A 22,410-nucleotide genomic window follows, 5' to 3' on the forward strand; every position below is an offset into this window, starting at 1 on the left:
GGTGGGGATGTTAGCTGGATCTGGGGAGGATGGGACTGCAAATCTCAGGTAAGCAGACCCAAGAAGGGTATGTTTTGTTATTTTGTTCACATTTCCTGCCAAAGGATGTCAAACTAAAAACTGTGGCATCATCTCTCGCTTTTGACATCTCAGCACACCAGAAAGTTACAGTTGCTGTACAGACCCCTGGTGACGGTCATACAGGCTCTGCCTGCACACTCACAGCAACGGGCACCTCAGCACCTGCCAAGGCCGGCCACTCTTGACCTCTCGATGGGCCAGTCGTGCCCTCTGCACACTCTGGCATTGGAACAGGCAAAGGCACAGGGGTCATTCTACATGTAGACAGGAGGAGTCACTGACCTTAGGAGGAAGGCTGGGGACTTTCAAGGTCACAACGATGGAAAATTCCTCCGGGAAGAGGTCACATCTGAAGAAAATCCTCGAGGCAGGGAAGCTCAGGGCATGGGGCGCGGCGGCTGAGAGCTGGAGTCCTCGTGCACCTTGGACCTGCATCACCCTGACCCCGACAGCAGAGCCATCGGGAGGGACCGCCTCTGCCAGCACATCCAGGGGCCGCAGGTCTGTGTCAAGGAAATCATAGGTGGGTTACAGGGTGCCTGGGCATGACTTCAGCATCTTTACAAGAGCCCTGCAAGCTGAGTGTCCAACTTCCCTCTAACCAGTGAGCAGACAGAGGCACGGAGAGCTTACCCAGTGGGTCTGCCGTGACCTCACCTCCCCACGGCTCCACCCTGTCCTCTGACTGCCAGGCGTTGTGCTGGGCCTGCTGGAGGTCTGGAAGTCCCCGCCTAGCCCCAGTGCCCAGGAGGCAGGCTCCCACGTGGGAAGTGTCCGGGTCTAGATGCAGCAGGGACTGCATCCGTGCCCCGCAGAGCTGTCTGTGAGGTTCCCTGTGCTGCTGGAGAGTGGGCACCTAAGACCTGGACTCACCCCAGCCTGAGCACTGCCTCCTCCACACGCTGTAGAGGAGCAGGAGGGCTCCTGTTCTGAAGTTCAAGGTCATCAGACAAAATACACCCAAGGCCAGATGGTAGGAAAGGACAGTGGGGAGCCGGGTGAGCACCCATGACTAGCGGTGGGAGTCGTGTCAACCCCACCAACCCCTGACCCCACAGTGGGAGGGAAGGACTGGCTCGGGGCAGAGCCCACGGCTGCCCCTTGGACCCTTCCAGACTTGGCCACCATGTGTCAGGCTGTGGCTGGGATAAGAGACAGGCACGTGTGAATGAAAACCCCTCCCCAGAGCTGTCTCCCTCGGGGCCTGGCGGTCCTGCTAGGAGGCCTGAGCCTGACATGGAGCTAGCGGTCAGGGCACTACGGGGATGGGTCAGCAAGTCAGCAGGGCTGCGGCCCTGAGAGCAAAGGATGCCCCCAGTGCACTCCCACCGCACTCAGGCCCAGTCCCACCCGCCCCAAGGCTGCCCCTGCCCTCTGCTCGGCCCCAGAGGGTGACCAGAGGGGACTCTGTGGAGGCTCCCAGGGTGGGGTGTCACAAATGGGGTGGATGAAGCAGAAGACAAGGGGCATGTTTTCTCTATTAAATCAAGGGGATTTAGGAAGGAAAAGGTCTCTCCAAACCAGTTCAGAGGAAAAACACTGAGTCCAGAGAAGAGAAGAGTGAAGTGAAGTGAAAGTCGCTCAATTGTGTCTGCCTCTTTGAAACCCCATGGACTATACAGTCCATGGAATTCTCCAGGCCAGAATACTGGAGCGGGTAGCCTTTCCCTTCTCCAGGGGATCTTCCCAACCCAGGGATCGAACTCAGGTCTCCTGCATTGCAGGTGGATTCTTTACCAGCTGAGCCACAAGTTCAGTTCAGTTCAGTTGCTCAGTCGTGTCGGACTCTTTGCGACCCCATGAATTGGAGCACACCAGGCCTCCCTGTCAATCACCGATTCCCGGAGTTCATGCAGACTCACGTCCATCAAGTCAGTGATGCCATCCAGCCATCTCATCCTTTGTTGTCCCCTTCTCCTCCTGCCCCCAATCCTTCCCAGCATCAGAGTCTTTTCCAATGAGTCAACTCTTCGCATAAGGTGGCCAAAGTACTAGAGTTTCAGCTTTAGCATCATTCCTTCCAAAGAAGCCCAAGAATACTGGAGTGGGTAGCCTATCCCTTCTCCAGCAGGTCTTCCTAACCCAGGAATTAAACCGGGGTCTCCTGCGTTGTAGGCGACAGCCACTCAGAGTCAGAGCACAAAACATGGAAGGTCGGCGGTGAGAGGGACCAGAGCAGACCAGGGTGGGCAGGGGGAGGGCCGAGGTCCAGAGAACAGAGGGATTCTACCCAGAAGGCAGGAAATTCTTACAGGGAAAGTGGGTGGCCTCAACAAGGGGGAACTTCGGCTCTTAAAACCAGACCACACTGTCCCACCCCCAGTGCTCAAGTTTCAGAGTTAAGGGCCATCAAGCCTGGGGCACAGCCAGGGATGCTGACGTCCTCCTGGAGAGGGCCAAGGGGCATCCTCGTGTGTCTGGAGGCGCCCACCGGGTGTGGCTGTGCCCAAGGGTGTGGGGACGGAGGGCAGGCTGGACACAGATTTGAGGCTCATGCCAGCTGGGCAGCAGTGCTTGGGACCCAGGGATGTGGCAGCCTGAGCAGGGTCTGGGAGGACAGACAGGCGAGAGCCTCTGGGGGACGTGGTGATGGATGGATGGATGCTGCTCTGTGATGGGAGGGCAGGTCACAGTTGTCATTTCCACCACTGAACATGAGAAGCGGCGCACGGTGCGGGGCTTCACTTCGGAAAGCACGCATGTTCAAACTACACTACTCACAGCTTGGGCTCTGATGTACCCAAACGTCGAGGGCAGGAACATTAGCTGTGTGTGTCGGGGGCAGGGCTCCCAGACAGATGCCAGGGTCGGAGGTGGAGGGAAGCCTGTTTCGAGAGCCGGATCCTGACCCCAGCCTTGGGCTGCCCAGGTGAGGGGTGAGGTTGTGCCTGGGCAGGGCCCCTGCAGAGCCTGGGGCAGTAAGCGAACACTGCACACCCTAAATTCACCCCCAAAATGAGAGACACAGGGTACATGGGCCCTGCCTGGCTGTGGGCCCACTGTCAAGGTTTCAGCTGTGGCCCCACAGGGGTCCAGCCCCTCCTTCAGGAAATATGGGCCCTCCACCAGGCAGGTCGCCCAGCTGCCAGGACATGACTTGACCTGGCCAAGCCCCAGGCATGGCAACTAGGGAGACCTGGATTCCACTAATCCCAGCTCAAGCCTCTCCCTCCATTGTTAACCGAGACAGCCTCTTCCTGGTACTCTGCCTGCCCCCCTACTCCACTACCCACCACGCAGCCTCTGCCCTGGCAGGCTTCTGTCCACACAGGCTCTCTCTCTCTGTGCCTCTTCCACACCCCTGCCCTGCCGAGGGTTCTGCAGGTTAAAGAGACGGTGTGTTCGTCTTCCTGGGGAAGTCCCGCTGATGCAGGAACCACTGAGTGACTGATTTCATAAAGGTCAGGGATCACAAAGGACGTTGGACATGTGGTGATGGAGTCCAGCAAGATAACCCTAACAGGTGGCGCAGTCACCAGCACCGCCTGGGAGGCTGGACGCACAGATGGACAGTGGCCAAGCCATAGACACATGGCCCGAGAGGTCTGCCCCACAACCTCGGTGGTGACCAGCCTGGAAGCCAGCACACAGCCTCTGCACCATTGCCCAGAATGCGGTCAGTGACCACCAGCTTCCTAACATTTGTGCCCACTTCCAGTTCAGGGCCACAGAGAGAAAACCAGACCTGCTCCTTGACCGGGGCACATGGGCACAGCTCTGGTCCACTCCACTTCCCATGCCAAGAGCCTCCATCAGACCACACCCAGGCCTTTCTGTCCACTCCAGGCTGTGCCTGAGCCTCTGCCAAACCCAGGGGACAGTGGCAGACCACCTGCTGGAGCCAGCATGGAATAGATGGCTTGTTCTCCTTTGGGTCTTGTTCTCATTTGGGTGGTCTTCGTCTATTCCACAAAAGCTCCTTGAAATGCCAGTTTCCGTAATAAACAGTTTGTCCCCAGGTGCTCATAATTTAGCTGAGAGGATGTAGCAGCCGCAGAGAGATGAACTCAAAGCTGGCAACACATAGGCCCTAACCCCGACCTCAGCCTCATAAGACCTGGCCCATGATTGACTCACTGCACCTTCTGAGCCTCAATTGCCTCGTCTGTAAGATGGGAGGGTGGTGACCGGCCCTGTCGGGTACTCAGCACAGCTGAAGAAAGAGCTGAGCAACCTGGGGCTGATCACAGCAACAGACAAGGCAGAAAGCAAAACCTTATCCTCCCCTGGAAGGGTGTCCACTGGGGTCAGGCCAGGGACCCTGGAACAAAAGCCTCCTGCAGAATGAGCCCTGGGGCTGGAGAGGGAAGGGCTGGAGTGTGGAAGTGTCTTCGCAGGAGGCCTGAGAGGAGGCCTGGGGCTGGGGAGGCAGAGCTCCCTCCAGGATGGCAGTGCCCGGCTGTGTCCCAGGCCTGGGCAGGGCAGCGTCCTGGGGAGGCCTATGGGGAGGCCTGAGTTTGGCCGAGAGAGCATGCAAAGCGTTTCTGGCCAGAAGCCAGGCTCCTCATCCCCAAGAATAGTCCCTTACGGAGGCCTCTTGTACGGGGACCGTGAAGACTGAGGTTATTCATTGGCTGGGGGCGGCGGGGACAGCTGCCTCTGTTGGATGCCCAGGTGTGAGCCACAGGCTGGCTTCAGATGGCCTCTGAGATGGCCCCTCCATTAGAGGTGGGGAGGGAGGGGGACCACACAGCCAATAAGGTCCTCTTCACTCTGGATTTCACTGAGTTTACTGGGAGCTCAGGGACTAGGAGCAAACTCATTTCCAAGAATTAGGGGTCCCTGCAGGGCAGTGAGACTGACCACACTGCCCTAGCAATGGAGAGTCCAGTTTGGGCCCAAGGAGAGGCAGATGGAGCAGTGATGGGGTGAGCCAAGAGCTCAGACACTCCCGGGCAAGATGCCAGCAGTCCAGGCACCACGGAGGTATAGTTAGTGAGGAGGGATGGCTGACCTGTGGGTGGTGATGGGAAAGTTGGGGTTGAACAGAGAAAAACCCAGGCCCATTCCTCCCTGAACAGGGCACACAGAGTCAGCTCCAGGCAGGGTGGGAAGTGGGACCTCCAATTTAGAGGGAGAGGTTGGGGGCTGTCTTTGTGACCTGAGGTTAAGGAAGGTTTCTCAACACTAGACACAAACCATCAGAAGGAAGTTGGATCATCTGCTCACATCAAAACAAGAATTTCTGCCCAAGAAAGGATACCATGGGCCATGCCGTATTCACAGAACAGAGCCTGGGCGGGATTTAAAACTGACAAGGAGTTAACACACAGCAGGAGCAAGACACCTAGGACATCAGCAAGGAAAACATGAGAGCAGCCATCTCCCCAAAGGCAGGCAATCTGAGAAACAGCCCAAACAGCCTGATCAGTCAGACAAAAGCAAATTAAATGAGGTATCATTTTCCCCCTATTAGACTGGTTAAAAAAGGAAACAGGAAAAAGTATACAGATGGAGCCCAGACACAGCCTACACATCCATCCAGAGGTGAGCAGATGTGGTACATACACATGGTGGAATATTACTCAGCCATAAAAAAGAACGAATTAATACCGCTTGCAGTAACGTGGGTGAGACTAGAGAGGATTATACGAGGCGGAGAAAATCACACAAAGACAATACCATATGATGTCATTTATATATGGAACCTAATGTATATCACAAATGAACTTATCTGCAAAATAGAAACAGACTCGGGCACACAGAGAACAGACTTGCGGTTGCCAAGAAGTGGGGTGGGGGAGGGAAGGATTGGGAGTGTGGGACTGGCAGATGCAAACTATTGTATGTAGGATGGATAAAAAACAAGGTGTTACTGTAGAGCACAGGTGATCACATTCAGTATCCTATCATAAACCATGATGAAAAAAAATCTAAAAGAAAAGGCATATATAGAGAGTATAATGGAATCGCTTCACTGTACAGAAGAAATTGACAATATTGTAAATCAACCAGCTTTCAATTTAAATAAAAGATGAAGCACAAAAGGGGGAAATGGTTCCTGTCCCTGTTCTGTGTTTAAATCGGCTTTTCTTCACTTTTTTAAAAGGCGCTGAAGGGATGTGGAGGGAGGCTGGGCTGGGCCGCTGGGCTTCGAATGGGATGGGCTGTCTCGGCTTGAGCCTGGCATGTCCTTGGGATGTCCACAGCCTGGAAAGCCACAGCTGTGTGGTGACCGGGCTGTGGAAGCTACAGGGGAGGTGTCAAGAGAGCAGGACGCCAGCAATGAATGACCAGCAGGCGTGAAGAGCCCCCGGGGTCAGCTCAGGCTAAGCCCTTCTCTTGCATCCACACTTTTAAACTCACACACATCCCCTCCCTCGTCAACCTTCAAGGTCTGCGTTAGCCCAGGAGCCAAGGGCTCTCAGAATGCAGAAAGTTGTCCAGAGGGCCCATCAGAGGGTACAGCGACAACCATGGCCTTGGCGCCAAGCTCTCCTGCAACCTGACCTCTCAGAGGCCTGGACCCCCTTTCCTGTGGGGTTGCGGGAGGGACTGGAACATCATCAGGCAGGCAGGAGCTGCCGCCCGAGTCAGGCTGCCTCCCAGTGACGGGCAGATGGACTGCCCACCCCGCAAGGCCGGTGCTGTCAGTCCTGTGCTAGGCCGCTTTGTAGGTCACTCTAACATTCCTGTGAATTTGCGGGAGGCTCTGTGTCTGCCTATGAAAGGACAGCTGCTGGGGCTGCAAGCAGGTCCCCTAAGAGCCATGTGGCTGGCAAGCAGCTGACTTTAGTTCATGGCGTGTAAACAGGTAACAGGGCTTCCAGGATCCCTCAGTCAGCTGACGCAGGGAAGTCCACACACAGAGTGGGACCAGTCCATCTCCCAGCCCCACACTTGCAGTCCAAACCTGAACCTTCCGTTCCCACCTTTCTCGGATGTTCTCTATAGGGTCCAGCAACTGCCTGACCTCACCAGGCACCTGGATATTCAGGAGACAAAGACAGCACACCATCATGCAGGCAGCGGGGCTGGCACGCGGACAAGGGGGTTGGACAGGATGCTCAGCTGCCCGCAGGGTCCCACCCACAGAAGGCGCCACCACTGATCCAAAGAGCCGCCTCCCAGTCTTCTCCTGCCAGGAGCAGAGGTGGGTGAGGCCAGGATGGAAGGGCAGCACCCGCCCCAGGGACCTTTGCAACAGAAACACAGCTCACTCCTGCAGGGTGCGATTATCCTGTGATCCAGCCAGCTTTCCGTGTTCCCTTATTGCACGTCCTCCTGGTGAGTGAAGACACATCAGTGATGAATGAGGGTGCAGTGGCCTCGGGCTGCAGGAGGTGGAAGTCCAAATACTCAGCAACCAGGGGCTTGGCTGCTTCCAAATCCTGTGCGTGCGAGTGCCCTGACTCTATTATCCTGAAAACTCGTGCAATGATGGAATCAGAGTGAAAAGAGCCGTGGAGACCAGACCATTCCAAGCCTCCGGTTACAGACCAGGATGGCCAGCACTGAGAGGCGTGTGGATACAGCTGAAGGAGAGGAAGGTCTGTGGTCCCAGTGCTTCCAGAAGGAAAGGAGGATGGTATCAAGTCAACCATAAAGGCTTCGATTGAAGAAACTTAAACTAAAAGGGCAAATGGAACCCACCGTGAGCGAAAGGGAGGAGAAGGATGGAAATCAGTGTGACTGAAACAAAAGGAAAATTCACCGAAACCAAAGCTGGGTCTTCAAGAAGATCAATAAAATTTATTAACTTCTACCAGACTGATGGGGGGTTGCAGTGCAATAAGAAGAAACGACGTATAAATGTCAAAAAATGAAAAATGAGATATCACTGAACATTATTCAAAAGCTTAAAGGAAACAGACTCACAGACATAGAGAACAGACTGTGGTTGCCAAGGGAGAGGGGAGGGGGGAAGGGATGGACTGGGAGTTCGGGATTAACAGATGCAAACTATTATCTATAGGATAGATAAACAGCGAGGTGTCACTCAGAGAACAGGCATCCATATCCTGTGATTAAACCATAATGGAAAATAATTTGAAAATGAATATATATATATATGTATAACTGAATCACTTTGCTGTACAGCAGAATATAAGACTGTAAATCAGTTATACTTAAATAAAATAAAATTTTAAAAGGAGGAATTAAAAGGATAATGAGGAGACTCTACAAATAGCATTATGCCTACATATTCGAATCTTAGATGAAATGGATCAATTCCTTGATAGGCAGAGACTGTAACTGAGTAGGACCCTTCCTGGGACAGACCCTCCCTCCACGTCCTCCACCTGCCTCTTGTTCATAGAAAAACTTTTCATACTATTCATGGGGTTCTCGTGGCAAGAATACTGGTACGGTTTGCCATTTCCTTCTCTAACGGACCACGTTTTGTCAGAACTCTTCTGATAAATGACTCGTCTGTCTTGGGTGATGCGATAGAGCATGGCTCATAGTTTCATTGAGTTACCCAAGCCCCATTGCCACAACAAGGCTGTGATCCATGAAGGGTTAGTGAATAGTGATGTCCCGATGCTGGTTTCAAAGACTTGATAACTGATCTACACTTCCATGTGATGTTGCTGCTGCTGCTGCTGCTAAGTCACTTCAGTCGTGTCCAACTCTGTGCAACCCCATAGACGGCACCCCACCAGGCTTCCCCGTCCCTGGGATTCTCCAGGCAAGAACACTGGAGTGGGTTGCCATTTCCTTCTCCAAAGCATGAAAGTGAAAAGTGAAAGAGAAGTCACTCAGTCATGTCTGACTCTTAGCGACCGCATGGACTGCAGCCTACCAGGCTCCTCTGTCCATGGGATTTTCCAGGCAAGAGTACTAGAGTGGGGTGCCATTGCCTTCTCCATCCATGTGATGTTAACACTAGAGAAAGCTGGAGAGGGGCATATGTGACTTCTTTGTGCTCCTTCTGCAGTTACTCCATAAAATAAACTAAAAAAATCACCCCACAAGCTCAGACCATGCCTGGACCAGCAGAAGTCCTATGTGTGCTCTGAACCTGTCAGGCCAGCTGCTGCCTGCACCCCGCCCTTCATGACTGTCCCCAAGGAAGGAGAATGGACAGCAGTTTGACTCCTCCTTCCACCCAGACCCTGGCCTTAGGTCAGCCTCAGGGCAGGGACAGCACTTATTAGGGGCTGGTTGTGTCCCGAGAAGATGCTGCTGCCCCAGCCCTAGTACCTGTGAGTTTGACCTTATTTGGAAATAGGGTCTTTACGAATTAATCAAGGTACAATGAGGTCTTCGGGATGTCTCTTAATCCCACCTGACTCATGTCCTCATAGAAAGGGGAAGTTTGGAGGCAGACACGTGCCCATGTGGAAAATGCCCTGTGATGATGGAAGCAGAGATCAGGGTGATGCTTCTACAAGTGATGGAACCCCAAGAATTGCCAGAAAAGTCCCAGAATCCAGGGGAGAGCTAAGAGACCCTGGGACAGCTTGTCCCCCAGAGCCTCAGACAGCATTAACCTCCCACGTTTGACGTCCAGACTAAGACCCACTCGTGTTGTGTGAGCCTGCCAGTCTGTGGGGCTGTCACTGCTGCCTTGAACGCTGGGCCAGGGCTGCCTGCAGACCAGGACTCACATTATCTTTATTTAGAACCAAACACACCTCCTCGCGGACCTTCCAGCCACACGACATTGTTCAGCCAGCCCGGCAACCCCAGCAGCACTCACCTTGACCAGGCCAGGATGCAGCGCCCACAGACACGGGTCCACCTCTGCCCCCAGTGACACTGGTGAAAACAAGATAGCTGACATCCACCCAGGGTTGCTTCCTAGGCCAAAACCAAGTAAAGACGTTCCAGGCCGACTTCGAGAGAGAGCTGAGCTCCTGGGACAGAAACAGTTGCCACTTGTTCTCTGAATCTGCTCTCAACAGCGACCAGGAAGGGAGGGTGTAGAACCTCCCCCAGGACAATACACACACCAGGAGGGGAAACAAAAAACAGCGGCCCAGACACTTCACACACTCACTCACGCACACACTCACATCCTCACCTTCCTCCAGCCCCTCCACCACCACCACGGCTGCCTCCACTTTGCTACAGCAGCCGGGTCTGTCTGCCTGGGTCCTGTGACTCCTGCACCGGCTCCTCCTGGTGGACAGAGGAGGACAACTGTCCAGAGGGCTGCTGTGAATCCCCCTGCTGCGCCCCCAGCTGCTGTGCCCCGGCCCCCGCCTGACCCTCCTCTGCGCCCCTGTGAGCTGCGAGTCCAGCGCCTGCTGCCAGCCAGCCTGCAGCAGCTCCTGCCCAGCCTCGTACTGCCAGCAGTCTAGCTGCCAGCCCTCCTGCTGCACCTCTTCCCCCTGCCAGCAGGCCTGCTGTGTGCCGATCTGCTGCAGGCCCGTCTGCTGTAGGCCTGTCTGCTGCAGGCCTGTCTGCTGCAGGCCCATCTGCTATACAGGGAAGATCCCCTGGAGGAGGAAATGGCACCCCACTCCAGTATTCTTGCCTGAAAATTCCTATGGACAGAGAAGCCTGGTGAGCTACAGTCCATGAGGTCACGAAGAGTCGGACATGACTGAGTGGCTGAGCATGCACTGTTGCACACCCGTCTGCTGCAAGCCTGTCAGTCGCACACCTGTTACACACTACTCTGTTGCACACGTCTGCTGCAAGCCTGTTAGACACTTGTTTGTTACACATCTGTCTGCACATACCTGTCACACACCTGTGTATTGCACACCTGTCTGCTGCAAGCCTATCTGCCTTTCAGTCATTCTACCTGGAAATTTCTCTTTAATGCTAATTTTAAGTTGGTCTTCTGGTGTTGAATTTGCTCAGTTTTTGTCTGGCGTCATTTTGTTTTACCTTCACCTTTGATGGTGTTCTTACAGGTTTGCAGTTAGTTATTTTCTTTCAGCCCCTTAAAGATGCCCTCTCATTGCCTCCTAACTTTCCTCTTTTCTAATACTATGAAGAAATGTTGCTGCTGCCACTATGAAGTTAATGTTTATTTTTCCTCTGATTGTTTTCAACAATTAGTCTCTATCTTTGACTTTCATCAGCTTCATTATGATCCACTTAGGTGTGGCTTCGTTAATATTTAGTTCTCTTAAGGTTTATATTATTGCTTGAATTTGTAGCTTGAATCTGTTTTAGAAAAAGATTTACCATGATCTCTTCAAATATCCCCCATTATATCTCTTGCTTTCATTTTGGGCTCCAAGAAGGAAAAAAAAAAGTGAAATTGCTTCACCACGTTCTCCCATATTTATTCAGTTATTTTCCCTCCTTTTTACGCTCTAACCTCATCCTAAATGCTTCATAGCTTCTACCAGTAATCCACCCTCTGGCTGTCTCTTCTACTATTAAATCCACCTATCAGTCATAAATACTGTTGTTACCTTTCTGCAATTTTTTGAGTCCAGAATTCCTACTTCTTTTACACATTTTTCAGTTTTAGATAAAACCGTCCACCCTTACATCTGTTTCCTTAAGCACATTCATCACAATTGTTGTAAACAGCCATGTCTGACAGCTCTAATGCTGGGTCACCTGTGGCTTTGTTTCTACTGTCTGTTTTGTCTCTTGGTGCTCTTCCTTGGCATGGCTGTCATCCATGATTGCATGGCTGAGGTTGTGTATGCAAACTCCTAGCAGCTCTGAAGGCTTCTCTGCTTCTGAAGAGATTCACCACACCCTGGGCAGATGGCTTGAGTGTGGCCGAGGACTGTTACTGTTGTGAGGCTGGGAGGCACACTCTGTAAATGCTCGTCTACGTCTGGTTTTCCCCACTCCTAGGACTGAGCTCTTTGGGGTCCTGGCCGAGAGCTGCTCCTTTCTGGCTAGTCTTAACTCTGGGTTTTGTCTCCTTGGTAGAGACTGCAAAAACTCTGCTTGGCTTTCAGTGGCTTTCTGATGACCTTCTAAGTATCTTCCCTGCACAGAATGAAACTCGGCAGATGCCTTGAGGATTCGATCTACATTTCTAGAGCTCTGCCTCCCATTTGTCTGGGATCTTGTCCCCTCGAGTCCTTGCTGCCTCCATGTTCACAAACCCCATGTAATTTTCTCCAGCCCCCTGAGATCTCAGGAGCTCTGCTGGCTTCTCTTCATTGTAGTTGCAGCCTTTGGCCACGTTTCTCCTCTACGCACCCAAAGCCGAGACTCGTCAGCCACATTTCAGGGAAAAGCCATCAGGAAAAGCTGTCTCACCCCTCTAAAGTTCCCTAACATTCAACAAGTTTTCCTCTCAATTCTTAGTTTGATCAGCGGCCCTCCAAAGCTTTGAACAGATGTTTGAGTTTTATCCAGCTTTCCAAGTTCTCCTCGGCAGGAGTGTATCTGGCACTGGCTCCTTATCATAGATGGAAACAGACATCTCTCCTTCTCTCTTCCTCTGTGTGTCTGTGTCTGTCTGTTTTTCTCTATATCTCATGCATTCCCAGTCTATATGATGAGTTCCTGTATCTCCAGAGAGGCCAGGAACCTGAGCACAAGAGGCCAGGTTCAAATGTATTTTATTTGTGTAACTCAAAATAGGCAGACAGACAACTCAGCTCACAATTTGACTGAAATCCTAGAACCCTCTCTTGCCTTTCATAGACTTCCAAGGAGATGAGAGGCCTGGACTGAGCCCCATTATTGGAAGCACAGAACAGCCAGGAAGGGTGAGAATTTGAGCACCCAGACTTAGCAGAAGCATCAGTGTCCCTCAGAGTCCTCCCACAGGAGTAAGGTGTCACTCCTCCAGGCCGATGCACACCATACTGTGCTGGACCTGGTAGTCACAGCATCGCAGGGCACCAAGAACTTGACTTTCCTAGGCTGGCAGCTCAGGGCTCGGCTTGTTCATCTTTGCTTTTCTGAGCCTGCCGCACAGACAGGGAGGTCCCCAGGTGTGCACACAGCAGTCCCGTCAGTCAGGGAAGCTGGAGTTAGGCTAGATGGATCTCTCATGCAGCCAGTGCTGACCCCTGACACATTACTGCAGACATATTTCCTTCCTACCTTGATGTTATGTTCTGTCATAAGTGTCATAAAAGTTATGAACAACCTAGACAGCATATTAAAAAGCAGAGACATTACTTTGCCAACAAATGTCTGTCTAGTCAAAGCTATGATTTTCCAGTAGTCGTGTATGGATGTGAGGGTTGGACTATAAAGAAAGCTGAGCACCGAAGAATTGATGTTTTTGAACTGTAGTGTTGGAGAAGACTCTTGAGAATCCCTTGGACTGCAAGGAGATCCAACCAGTCCATCCTTAAAGGAAATCAGTCCTGAATATTCATTGGAAAGACTGATGCTGAAGCTGAAACTCCAATTCTTTGGTCACCTGATGTGAAGAATTGACTCATTAGAAAAAACCCTGATGCTGGGAAAGATTGAAGGCAGGAGGAGAAGGGGATGACAGAGGATGAGATGGTTAGATGGCATCACTGACTCAATGGACATGAGTTTGAGTAAACTCCAGGAGTTGGTGATGGACAGGGAGGCCTGGTGTGCTGCAGTCCATGGGGTCACAAAGAGTCGGACACGACTGAGTAACTGAACTGAACTGAAAGGTGCTCAAGATGTGTCAACAGACTTCCAGATACACTCAAGAGTTTTAAGAGCTGAGCGATATCTCATAAAACCAAACAAAAACTGGCACTAATGAGAGATCATGGGGTTCCAAATACCAATCAGGAAGAGAGGGTGTTGTGAGCCAAACACACAACACAGACGAGGGGTATAAAGCCAACAGCCTGAGCACCTCACACACACACACACACACACACACACACACACACTCAAACCCTCCTCCAGCTTCTCCACCTCCACCATGGCAGCCTCCACTCTGTCCGTCTGCTCCAGCGACATGAGCTATGACTGTCCAGAGAGCTGCTGCGAGCCCCCCTGCTATGCCCCCAGCTGCTGCGCCCCGGCCCCCCGCCTGACCCTCCTCTGCGCCCCAGTGAGCTGCGAGTCCAGCCCCTGCTTCCAGCCAGCCTGCAGCAGCTCCTGCCCAGCCTCATGCTGCCAGCAGTCTAGCTGCCAGCCCTCCTGCTGCACCTCCTCCCCCTGCCAGCAGGCCTGCTGTGAGCCCGTCTGCTGCAGGCCCGTCTGCTGCAGGCCTGTCTGCTGCACACCCGTCTGCTCTGAGGGTTCCCCGTGCTCAGCCCCCTCGTCCTGCTGCAGACCCTCCTCCTCCGTGTCCCTGCTCTGCCACCCCATGTGCCGCCCCGCCTGCTGTGTGCCCACCTCCTCTTGCCAGCCCAGTTGCTGCCGCCCGGCCTCCTCTGTGTCCCTGCTCTGCCGGCCCGTGTGCCACCCCGCCTGCTGTGTGCCCACCTCCTCTTGCCAGCCCAGTTGCTGCTGCCCGGCCTCCTCTGTGTCCCTGCTCTGCCGGCCCGTGTGCCGCCCCGCCTGCTGTGTGCCCGCCTCCTCTTGCCAGCCCAGTTGCTGCTGCCCGGCCTCCTCTGTGTCCCTGCTCTGCCAGCCTGCATGCTCCCGCCCGGCTTGCTATGTCCCCGCCTTGGCCCTGGAGCCCTGCTGCTGAGTGTTCCTCTCAAGGTCATCCCAAAGTGTGCGAACTCACAGTCATCTGCAACCTTGGACTCCTTACTGAGAGCCTAGACAGCTTTCCCATTACCGCCCCACGCCCTGCTGTGAATGCCACCAGGTCACCCCTCCTGGGACTGGCACACCCACTTCTCCCGGTGCCGACTCCCCTCCCGCCACCCTGTCCTGGGTCAGCCTTCCCTCCACAGCCTGTGTTGGCAGCCCAGCTCTCCCAGGGGTTTGAGCCTCACGTGGCATGAAGGAAGAGATGATAAATGCTTGGACTTGGTTTCTCACCCTCGTCCCCTGAGCTCTGGTGCAACCCCTGCTCGTCTACTCATTCCTAAGCTGGTTTCAATTTCTCCTCCCCTGTGAACTGTCAGTCCCTTCCAATAAATTCCTTTCCTGATCAGTTTAGTCACAGTTCATTTCTGTTGTTTCCAACTAAGGCCCTTGCTGGACGCTCCCCCCTGTAAGGTGGTCCTGGGTCACTCCCAAGGGCTTCCCTGTTCCTTCCCCTTCAGTGGTGTCCGTCAGCCCCCACTCCCGAAAGATGAGCCCCCTGAGCCTGTGCAGCAGAGCACGCAGCAGGCCCGGGACACTGTGCATGGGGGGAGGGGTCTCATACTGGGGGGCCTCAACCATCTGCACAACTATGAGGTGTGTGCTGCACACCTGCTCTCGCTCGGGGGCTGGGGTCTTGGTGCCAGGCAAAGGGTGCCCATGTGACCAGCCCCCGATAAACTCTTTGGGTGCTTGTCTCCCAGGAGCCCCCTGCTGGCGGATCAAGTGCACCCCGTGTGACCTGGACAGAGGGTCTCGGGAGGCCTGTGTTTAGCACCCCTTGACTTCTCCCCAGGCCATGGTCCCTGTGCTGATTTACTCTGTGTTGAGTCCTGTGAGATCTAGGGGATCACCAAACCTGGGTGAGGTCCTGGGGACCCCAATACCCATCAGACTGGCAAAAATGTTCAAGTTTGATAACAACAAGCATGGTCTGAAGTATAGGAAACAAGATCTGCTCTGAGATGTAGGCAAGGTTTCCAGTTTTCAGAGTAGGTTAGTAACACCTGGGAAAGCTGCACGGGTGCACACCTTCCCCCCTTCCCCCAGGGGGCCCTCCTGGAGATGATATCAGGTGTCTGCACATGATACCACACAGGTCATCTCGCAGCAATGCTGAAAATAATCGAAGCGCCCCTCAGTAGGAGAATGGACAATTAAACCACAGCATGCACACACAAGGGGGATACACAGCGGTTAAAACAGCTGAACCAGGGCAAGACATCTAGGAGTGAATTCCAAAACGTAACAACATCGAGTAAAAGGAAAATCATATTGCTGATCAATACATACAGAGTAATACATATACACAGGTCAAAACACTACTTTGACTCCGCAACTATAAACATCTCTATGAAACTACAAAAATATCCATGGGAATGACAGACACCAGCCTCAGAACAGTGGCTCCCCTGGTGGGGGCATGTGGAGAGTGCATGGTACCTGTGACGCACTGTCAATTCGGCAAAATGTAAAGACTTGTTACTTGTTACTGATTAGTAGATGCATAGGTGTTTATTATACTATCTTCTATACTTTCTGAAATATAATTTTAAAAAACTATCTAGAAAAGTAAAAAGCTGTTACACAGACCACATTCCTGAGCCAGATTCAATATGATAAACTTGCAATAATTAAAAGAAAATTTCCTCTGGAGAATTCGAAGGTGGTCTCTCCACTTCCCAGGAGCGCTAGTGGCAAAGAATCCGCCCACCAACGTGGGAGACATAAGAGACGAGGGTTAGATCCCTGGATGGGGCAGATCCCTTGGAGGAGGGCATGGCAACCCACTCCAGTATTCATGCCTGGAGAATCCCCATGGACAGAGGAGCCTGTCGAGCTACAGTCCATAGGGTCACAAAGGGTTGGACATGACTGAAGCTACTTAGCACAGCAGTTGAGGAAACAGAAACTTAATTACAAACCCTTTGAAAATAAATGAAGCAAGTACTACACCCCAGGACACATGTGGTTTAGGTAAAGTAGTACTCAGGGAGTAAATGAAACCCTTAAAGCCATATAACACAGAGTAGGCGGGATTGAAAATAAAAACTCAGAAAGTTGGGAAAACTTCAGAAAGGAGGGGAAAGAAATAAACTAGCAAAATTAAGGAACTAAGAACAAAGAAAGAAATAGTAAAATAAACAACAATGTTAAATATTTGCTTTTAAAAGACTTATAAAAGAATTTAAATGTTGACAAATCTAAGAGAGATAAATAAACACTAACTGAAGATAAAGAAAAAAGTTTATGAGAAAAAGCTACATCTGTGCGTCAACACAATCAAAATTTTTAGATGAAGATGGTAATTTTCTAGGAAAATATCAACCTGGGAATCAGTGCAAGAAAAGGTACAAAACTTAAATGGCAGTGATCACAAAAGAACTTGAGAAGATAGGGGAATGCTTTCTGGGGCAGTAACTACCAGATCCAGACTTTGAACAATGACAGAAAACAGACCAATGGAACTCAATTGTGTCCAGTTACTGCCCACACCTGTGCTCACACTTGGTTCACAATCAGGGTGTCACTGAGGTTTCATAGGTGGTGATAGTACTGGATAACCAGATATCCGCATGGGAGGAAGTGAGCTTTGCCTATCCTCACAACACACACACACACACCTTGACTGGAGGTGGATTACAGAGCTGAATGTGGAAGGCAAAATATTGAAGAGCTGGGAGAAATGTCAATAACCTCAGATATGCAGATGACACCACCCTTATGGCAGAAAGTAAAGAACTAAAGAGCCTCTTGATGAAAGTGAAAGAGCAGGGTGAAAAGGTTGGCTTAAAGCTCAACATTCAGAAAACTAACATCATGGCATCCAGCCCCATCACTTCATGGCAAATAGATGGGGAAACAGTGGAAGCAGTGGCTGACTTTGTTTTTCTGGGCTCCAAAATCACTGTAGATGGTGACTGCAGCCATGAAATTAAAATTCACTTACTCCTTGGAAGGAAAGTTATGACCTAGATAGCATATTTAAAAGCAGAGACGCTACTTCGCCACAAAGATCCATCTAGTCAATGCTATGGTTTTTCCAGTGGTCATGTATGGATGTCAGAGCTGGACTACAAAGAAAGCTGAGCACCGAAGAATTGATGTTTTTGAACTGTGGTGTTGGAGAAGACCCCTGAGAGTCCCCTAGAGTGCAAGGAGATCCAACCAGTCCATCCTAAGGGAGATCAATCCTGGGTGTTCATTGGAAGGACTGATGCTGAAGCTGAAACTCCAATTCTTTGGTCACCTGATGTGAAGAATTGACTCATTAGAAAAAACCCTGATGCTGGGAAAGATTGAAGGCAGGAGGAGAAGGGGATGACAGAGGATGAGATGGTTAGATGGCATCACTGACTCAATGGACATGAGTTTGAGTAAACTCCAGGAGTTGGTGATGGACAGGGAGGCCTGGTGTGCTGCAGTCCATGGGGTCACAAAGAGTCGGACACGACTGAGTAACTGAACTGAACTGAAAGGTGCTCAAGATGTGTCAACAGACTTCCAGATACACTCAAGAGTTTTAAGAGCTGAGCGATATCTCATAAAACCAAACAAAAACTGGCACTAATGAGAGATCATGGGGTTCCAAATACCAATCAGGAAGAGAGGGTGTTGTGAGCCAAACACACAACACAGACGAGGGGTATAAAGCCAACAGCCTGAGCACCTCACACACACACACACACACACACACACACACACACTCAAACCCTCCTCCAGCTTCTCCACCTCCACCATGGCAGCCTCCACTCTGTCTGTCTGCTCCAGTGACCTGAGCTATGACTGTCCAGAGAGCTGCTGTGAGCCCCCCTGTTGTGCCCCCAGCTGCTGCGCCCCGGCCCCCCGCCTGACCCTCCTCTGCGCCCCAGTGAGCTGCGAGTCCAGCCCCTGCTTCCAGCCAGCCTGCAGCAGCTCCTGCCCGGCCTCATGCTGCCAGCAGTCTAGCTGCCAGCCCTCCTGCTGCACCTCCTCCCCCTGCCAGCAGGCCTGCTGTGAGCCCGTCTGCTGCAGGCCCGTCTGCTGCAGGCCTGTCTGCTGCACACCCGTCTGCTCTGAGGGTTCCCCGTGCTCAGCCCCCTCGTCCTGCTGCAGACCCTCCTCCTCCGTGTCCCTGCTCTGCCACCCCGTGTGCCGCCCCGCCTGCTGTGTGCCCACCTCCTCTTGCCAGCCCAGTTGCTGCCGCCCGGCCTCCTCTGTGTCCCTGCTCTGCCGGCCCGTGTGCCGCCCCGCCTGCTGTGTGCCCGCCTCCTCTTGCCAGCCCAGTTGCTGCTGCCCGGCCTCCTCTGTGTCCCTGCTCTGCCAGCCTGCATGCTCCCGCCCGGCTTGCTATGTCCCCGCCTTGGCCCTGGAGCCCTGCTGCTGAGTGTTCCTCTCAAGGTCATCCCAAAGTGTGCGAACTCACAGTCATCTGCAACCTTGGACTCCTTACTGAGAGCCTAGACAGCTTTCCCATTACCGCCCCACGCCCTGCTGTGAATGCCACCAGGTCACCCCTCCTGGGACTGGCACACCCACTTCTCCCGGTGCCGACTCCCCTCCCGCCACCCTGTCCTGGGTCAGCCTTCCCTCCACAGCCTGTGTTGGCAGCCCAGCTCTCCCAGGGGTTTGAGCCTCACGTGGCATGAAGGAAGAGATGATAAATGCTTGGACTTGGTTTCTCACCCTCGTCCCCTGAGCTCTGGTGCAACCCCTGCTCGTCTACTCATTCCTAAGCTGGTTTCAATTTCTCCTCCCCTGTGAACTGTCAGTCCCTTCCAATAAATTCCTTTCCTGATCAGTTTAGTCACAGTTCATTTCTGTTGTTTCCAACTAAGGCCCTTGCTGGACGCTCCCCCCTGTAAGGTGGTCCTGGGTCACTCCCAAGGGCTTCCCTGTTCCTTCCCCTTCAGTGGTGTCCGTCAGCCCCCACTCCCGAAAGATGAGCCCCCTGAGCCTGTGCAGCAGAGCACGCAGCAGGCCCGGGACACTGTGCATGGGGGGAGGGGTCTCATACTGGGGGGCCTCAACCATCTGCACAACTATGAGGTGTGTGCTGCACACCTGCTCTCGCTCGGGGGCTGGGGTCTTGGTGCCAGGCAAAGGGTGCCCATGTGACCAGCCCCCGATAAACTCTTTGGGTGCTTGTCTCCCAGGAGCCCCCTGCTGGCGGATCAAGTGCACCCCGTGTGACCTGGACAGAGGGTCTCGGGAGGCCTGTGTTTAGCACCCCTTGACTTCTCCCCAGGCCATGGTCCCTGTGCTGATTTACTCTGTGTTGAGTCCTGTGAGATCTAGGGGATCACCAAACCTGGGTGAGGTCCTGGGGACCCCAATACCCATCAGACTGGCAAAAATGTTCAAGTTTGATAACAACAAGCATGGTCTGAAGTATAGGAAACAAGATCTGCTCTGAGATGTAGGCAAGGTTTCCAGTTTTCAGAGTAGGTTAGTAACACCTGGGAAAGCTGCACGGGTGCACACCTTCCCCCCTTCCCCCAGGGGGCCCTCCTGGAGATGATATCAGGTGTCTGCACATGATACCACACAGGTCATCTCGCAGCAATGCTGAAAATAATCGAAGCGCCCCTCAGTAGGAGAATGGACAATTAAACCACAGCATGCACACACAAGGGGGATACACAGCGGTTAAAACAGCTGAACCAGGGCAAGACATCTAGGAGTGAATTCCAAAACGTAACAACATCGAGTAAAAGGAAAATCATATTGCTGATCAATACATACAGAGTAATACATATACACAGGTCAAAACACTACTTTGACTCCGCAACTATAAACATCTCTATGAAACTACAAAAATATCCATGGGAATGACAGACACCAGCCTCAGAACAGTGGCTCCCCTGGTGGGGGCATGTGGAGAGTGCATGGTACCTGTGACGCACTGTCAATTCGGCAAAATGTAAAGACTTGTTACTTGTTACTGATTAGTAGATGCATAGGTGTTTATTATACTATCTTCTATACTTTCTGAAATATAATTTTAAAAAACTATCTAGAAAAGTAAAAAGCTGTTACACAGACCACATTCCTGAGCCAGATTCAATATGATAAACTTGCAATAATTAAAAGAAAATTTCCTCTGGAGAATTCGAAGGTGGTCTCTCCACTTCCCAGGAGCGCTAGTGGCAAAGAATCCGCCCACCAACGTGGGAGACATAAGAGACGAGGGTTAGATCCCTGGATGGGGCAGATCCCTTGGAGGAGGGCATGGCAACCCACTCCAGTATTCATGCCTGGAGAATCCCCATGGACAGAGGAGCCTGTCGAGCTACAGTCCATAGGGTCACAAAGGGTTGGACATGACTGAAGCTACTTAGCACAGCAGTTGAGGAAACAGAAACTTAATTACAAACCCTTTGAAAATAAATGAAGCAAGTACTACACCCCAGGACACATGTGGTTTAGGTAAAGTAGTACTCAGGGAGTAAATGAAACCCTTAAAGCCATATAACACAGAGTAGGCGGGATTGAAAATAAAAACTCAGAAAGTTGGGAAAACTTCAGAAAGGAGGGGAAAGAAATAAACTAGCAAAATTAAGGAACTAAGAACAAAGAAAGAAATAGTAAAATAAACAACAATGTTAAATATTTGCTTTTAAAAGACTTATAAAAGAATTTAAATGTTGACAAATCTAAGAGAGATAAATAAACACTAACTGAAGATAAAGAAAAAAGTTTATGAGAAAAAGCTACATCTGTGCGTCAACACAATCAAAATTTTTAGATGAAGATGGTAATTTTCTAGGAAAATATCAACCTGGGAATCAGTGCAAGAAAAGGTACAAAACTTAAATGGCAGTGATCACAAAAGAACTTGAGAAGATAGGGGAATGCTTTCTGGGGCAGTAACTACCAGATCCAGACTTTGAACAATGACAGAAAACAGACCAATGGAACTCAATTGTGTCCAGTTACTGCCCACACCTGTGCTCACACTTGGTTCACAATCAGGGTGTCACTGAGGTTTCATAGGTGGTGATAGTACTGGATAACCAGATATCCGCATGGGAGGAAGTGAGCTTTGCCTATCCTCACAACACACACACACACACCTTGACTGGAGGTGGATTACAGAGCTGAATGTGGAAGGCAAAATATTGAAGAGCTGGGAGAAATGTCAATAACCTCAGATATGCAGATGACACCACCCTTATGGCAGAAAGTAAAGAACTAAAGAGCCTCTTGATGAAAGTGAAAGAGCAGGGTGAAAAGGTTGGCTTAAAGCTCAACATTCAGAAAACTAACATCATGGCATCCAGCCCCATCACTTCATGGCAAATAGATGGGGAAACAGTGGAAGCAGTGGCTGACTTTGTTTTTCTGGGCTCCAAAATCACTGTAGATGGTGACTGCAGCCATGAAATTAAAATTCACTTACTCCTTGGAAGGAAAGTTATGACCTAGATAGCATATTTAAAAGCAGAGACGCTACTTCGCCACAAAGATCCATCTAGTCAATGCTATGGTTTTTCCAGTGGTCATGTATGGATGTCAGAGCTGGACTACAAAGAAAGCTGAGCACCGAAGAATTGATGTTTTTGAACTGTGGTGTTGGAGAAGACCCCTGAGAGTCCCCTAGAGTGCAAGGAGATCCAACCAGTCCATCCTAAGGGAGATCAATCCTGGGTGTTCATTGGAAGGACTGATGCTGAAGCTGAAACTCCAATTCTTTGGTCACCTGATGTGAAGAATTGACTCATTAGAAAAAACCCTGATGCTGGGAAAGATTGAAGGCAGGAGGAGAAGGGGATGACAGAGGATGAGATGGTTAGATGGCATCACTGACTCAATGGACATGAGTTT

The 22,410-nt window shown here is 51.6% G+C and overlaps 3 protein-coding genes across 3 annotated transcripts in view; 2 read left to right on the forward strand and 1 right to left on the reverse strand.

Moving 5' to 3' along the window:
* Positions 1–10,448, reverse strand: part of TSPEAR (thrombospondin type laminin G domain and EAR repeats) — a 108,940-nt gene extending 98,492 nt beyond the window's left edge. The window contains exons 1-3 of the mRNA XM_052645796.1: positions 10,234–10,448; positions 10,052–10,149; positions 364–584 (exon numbers count right to left, since the gene is read on the reverse strand). Of these exons, the coding sequence (XP_052501756.1) occupies positions 364–584; positions 10,052–10,149; positions 10,234–10,448 (534 nt within the window). The remainder of the gene's footprint in view (positions 1–363; positions 585–10,051; positions 10,150–10,233) is intronic.
* A 3,374-nt stretch (positions 10,449–13,822) lies between these two features.
* Positions 13,823–14,539, forward strand: LOC128045722 (keratin-associated protein 10-8-like). Its single transcript, XM_052638179.1, has 2 exons — positions 13,823–14,392; positions 14,480–14,539. Exons 1-2 carry the CDS (start codon positions 13,823–13,825, stop codon positions 14,537–14,539), a joined length of 630 nt encoding a protein of 209 aa, XP_052494139.1.
* Positions 14,540–18,343: 3,804 nt separating this feature from the next.
* LOC128051325 (keratin-associated protein 10-3-like) lies at positions 18,344–18,970 on the forward strand. The gene is made up of 2 exons (XM_052643869.1): positions 18,344–18,712; positions 18,776–18,970. Exons 1-2 carry the CDS (start codon positions 18,344–18,346, stop codon positions 18,968–18,970), a joined length of 564 nt encoding a protein of 187 aa, XP_052499829.1.
* Positions 18,971–22,410: the final 3,440 nt, after the last annotated feature.

Source organism: Budorcas taxicolor, chromosome 1 (genome assembly GCF_023091745.1).
Source record: "Budorcas taxicolor isolate Tak-1 chromosome 1, Takin1.1, whole genome shotgun sequence".
Lineage (NCBI taxonomy): Eukaryota > Metazoa > Chordata > Mammalia > Artiodactyla > Bovidae > Budorcas > Budorcas taxicolor.

What these genes read in the sequence shown, in the direction of transcription:
- LOC128045722 (XM_052638179.1), top strand. Translation starts at nt 13,823, where the DNA reads ATGGCAGCCTCCACTCTGTCCGTCTGCTCCAGCGACATGAGCTATGAC. An exon ending in TGTCCCTGCTCTGCCGGCCC is followed by an intron (nt 14,393 to 14,479) that starts GTGTGCCGCCCC and finishes CTGCTCTGCCAG; the next exon opens with CCTGCATGCTCCCGCCCGGC.
- LOC128051325 (XM_052643869.1), top strand. Translation starts at nt 18,344, where the DNA reads ATGGCAGCCTCCACTCTGTCTGTCTGCTCCAGTGACCTGAGCTATGAC. An exon ending in GCTGCAGACCCTCCTCCTCC is followed by an intron (nt 18,713 to 18,775) that starts GTGTCCCTGCTC and finishes TCCTCTTGCCAG; the next exon opens with CCCAGTTGCTGCCGCCCGGC.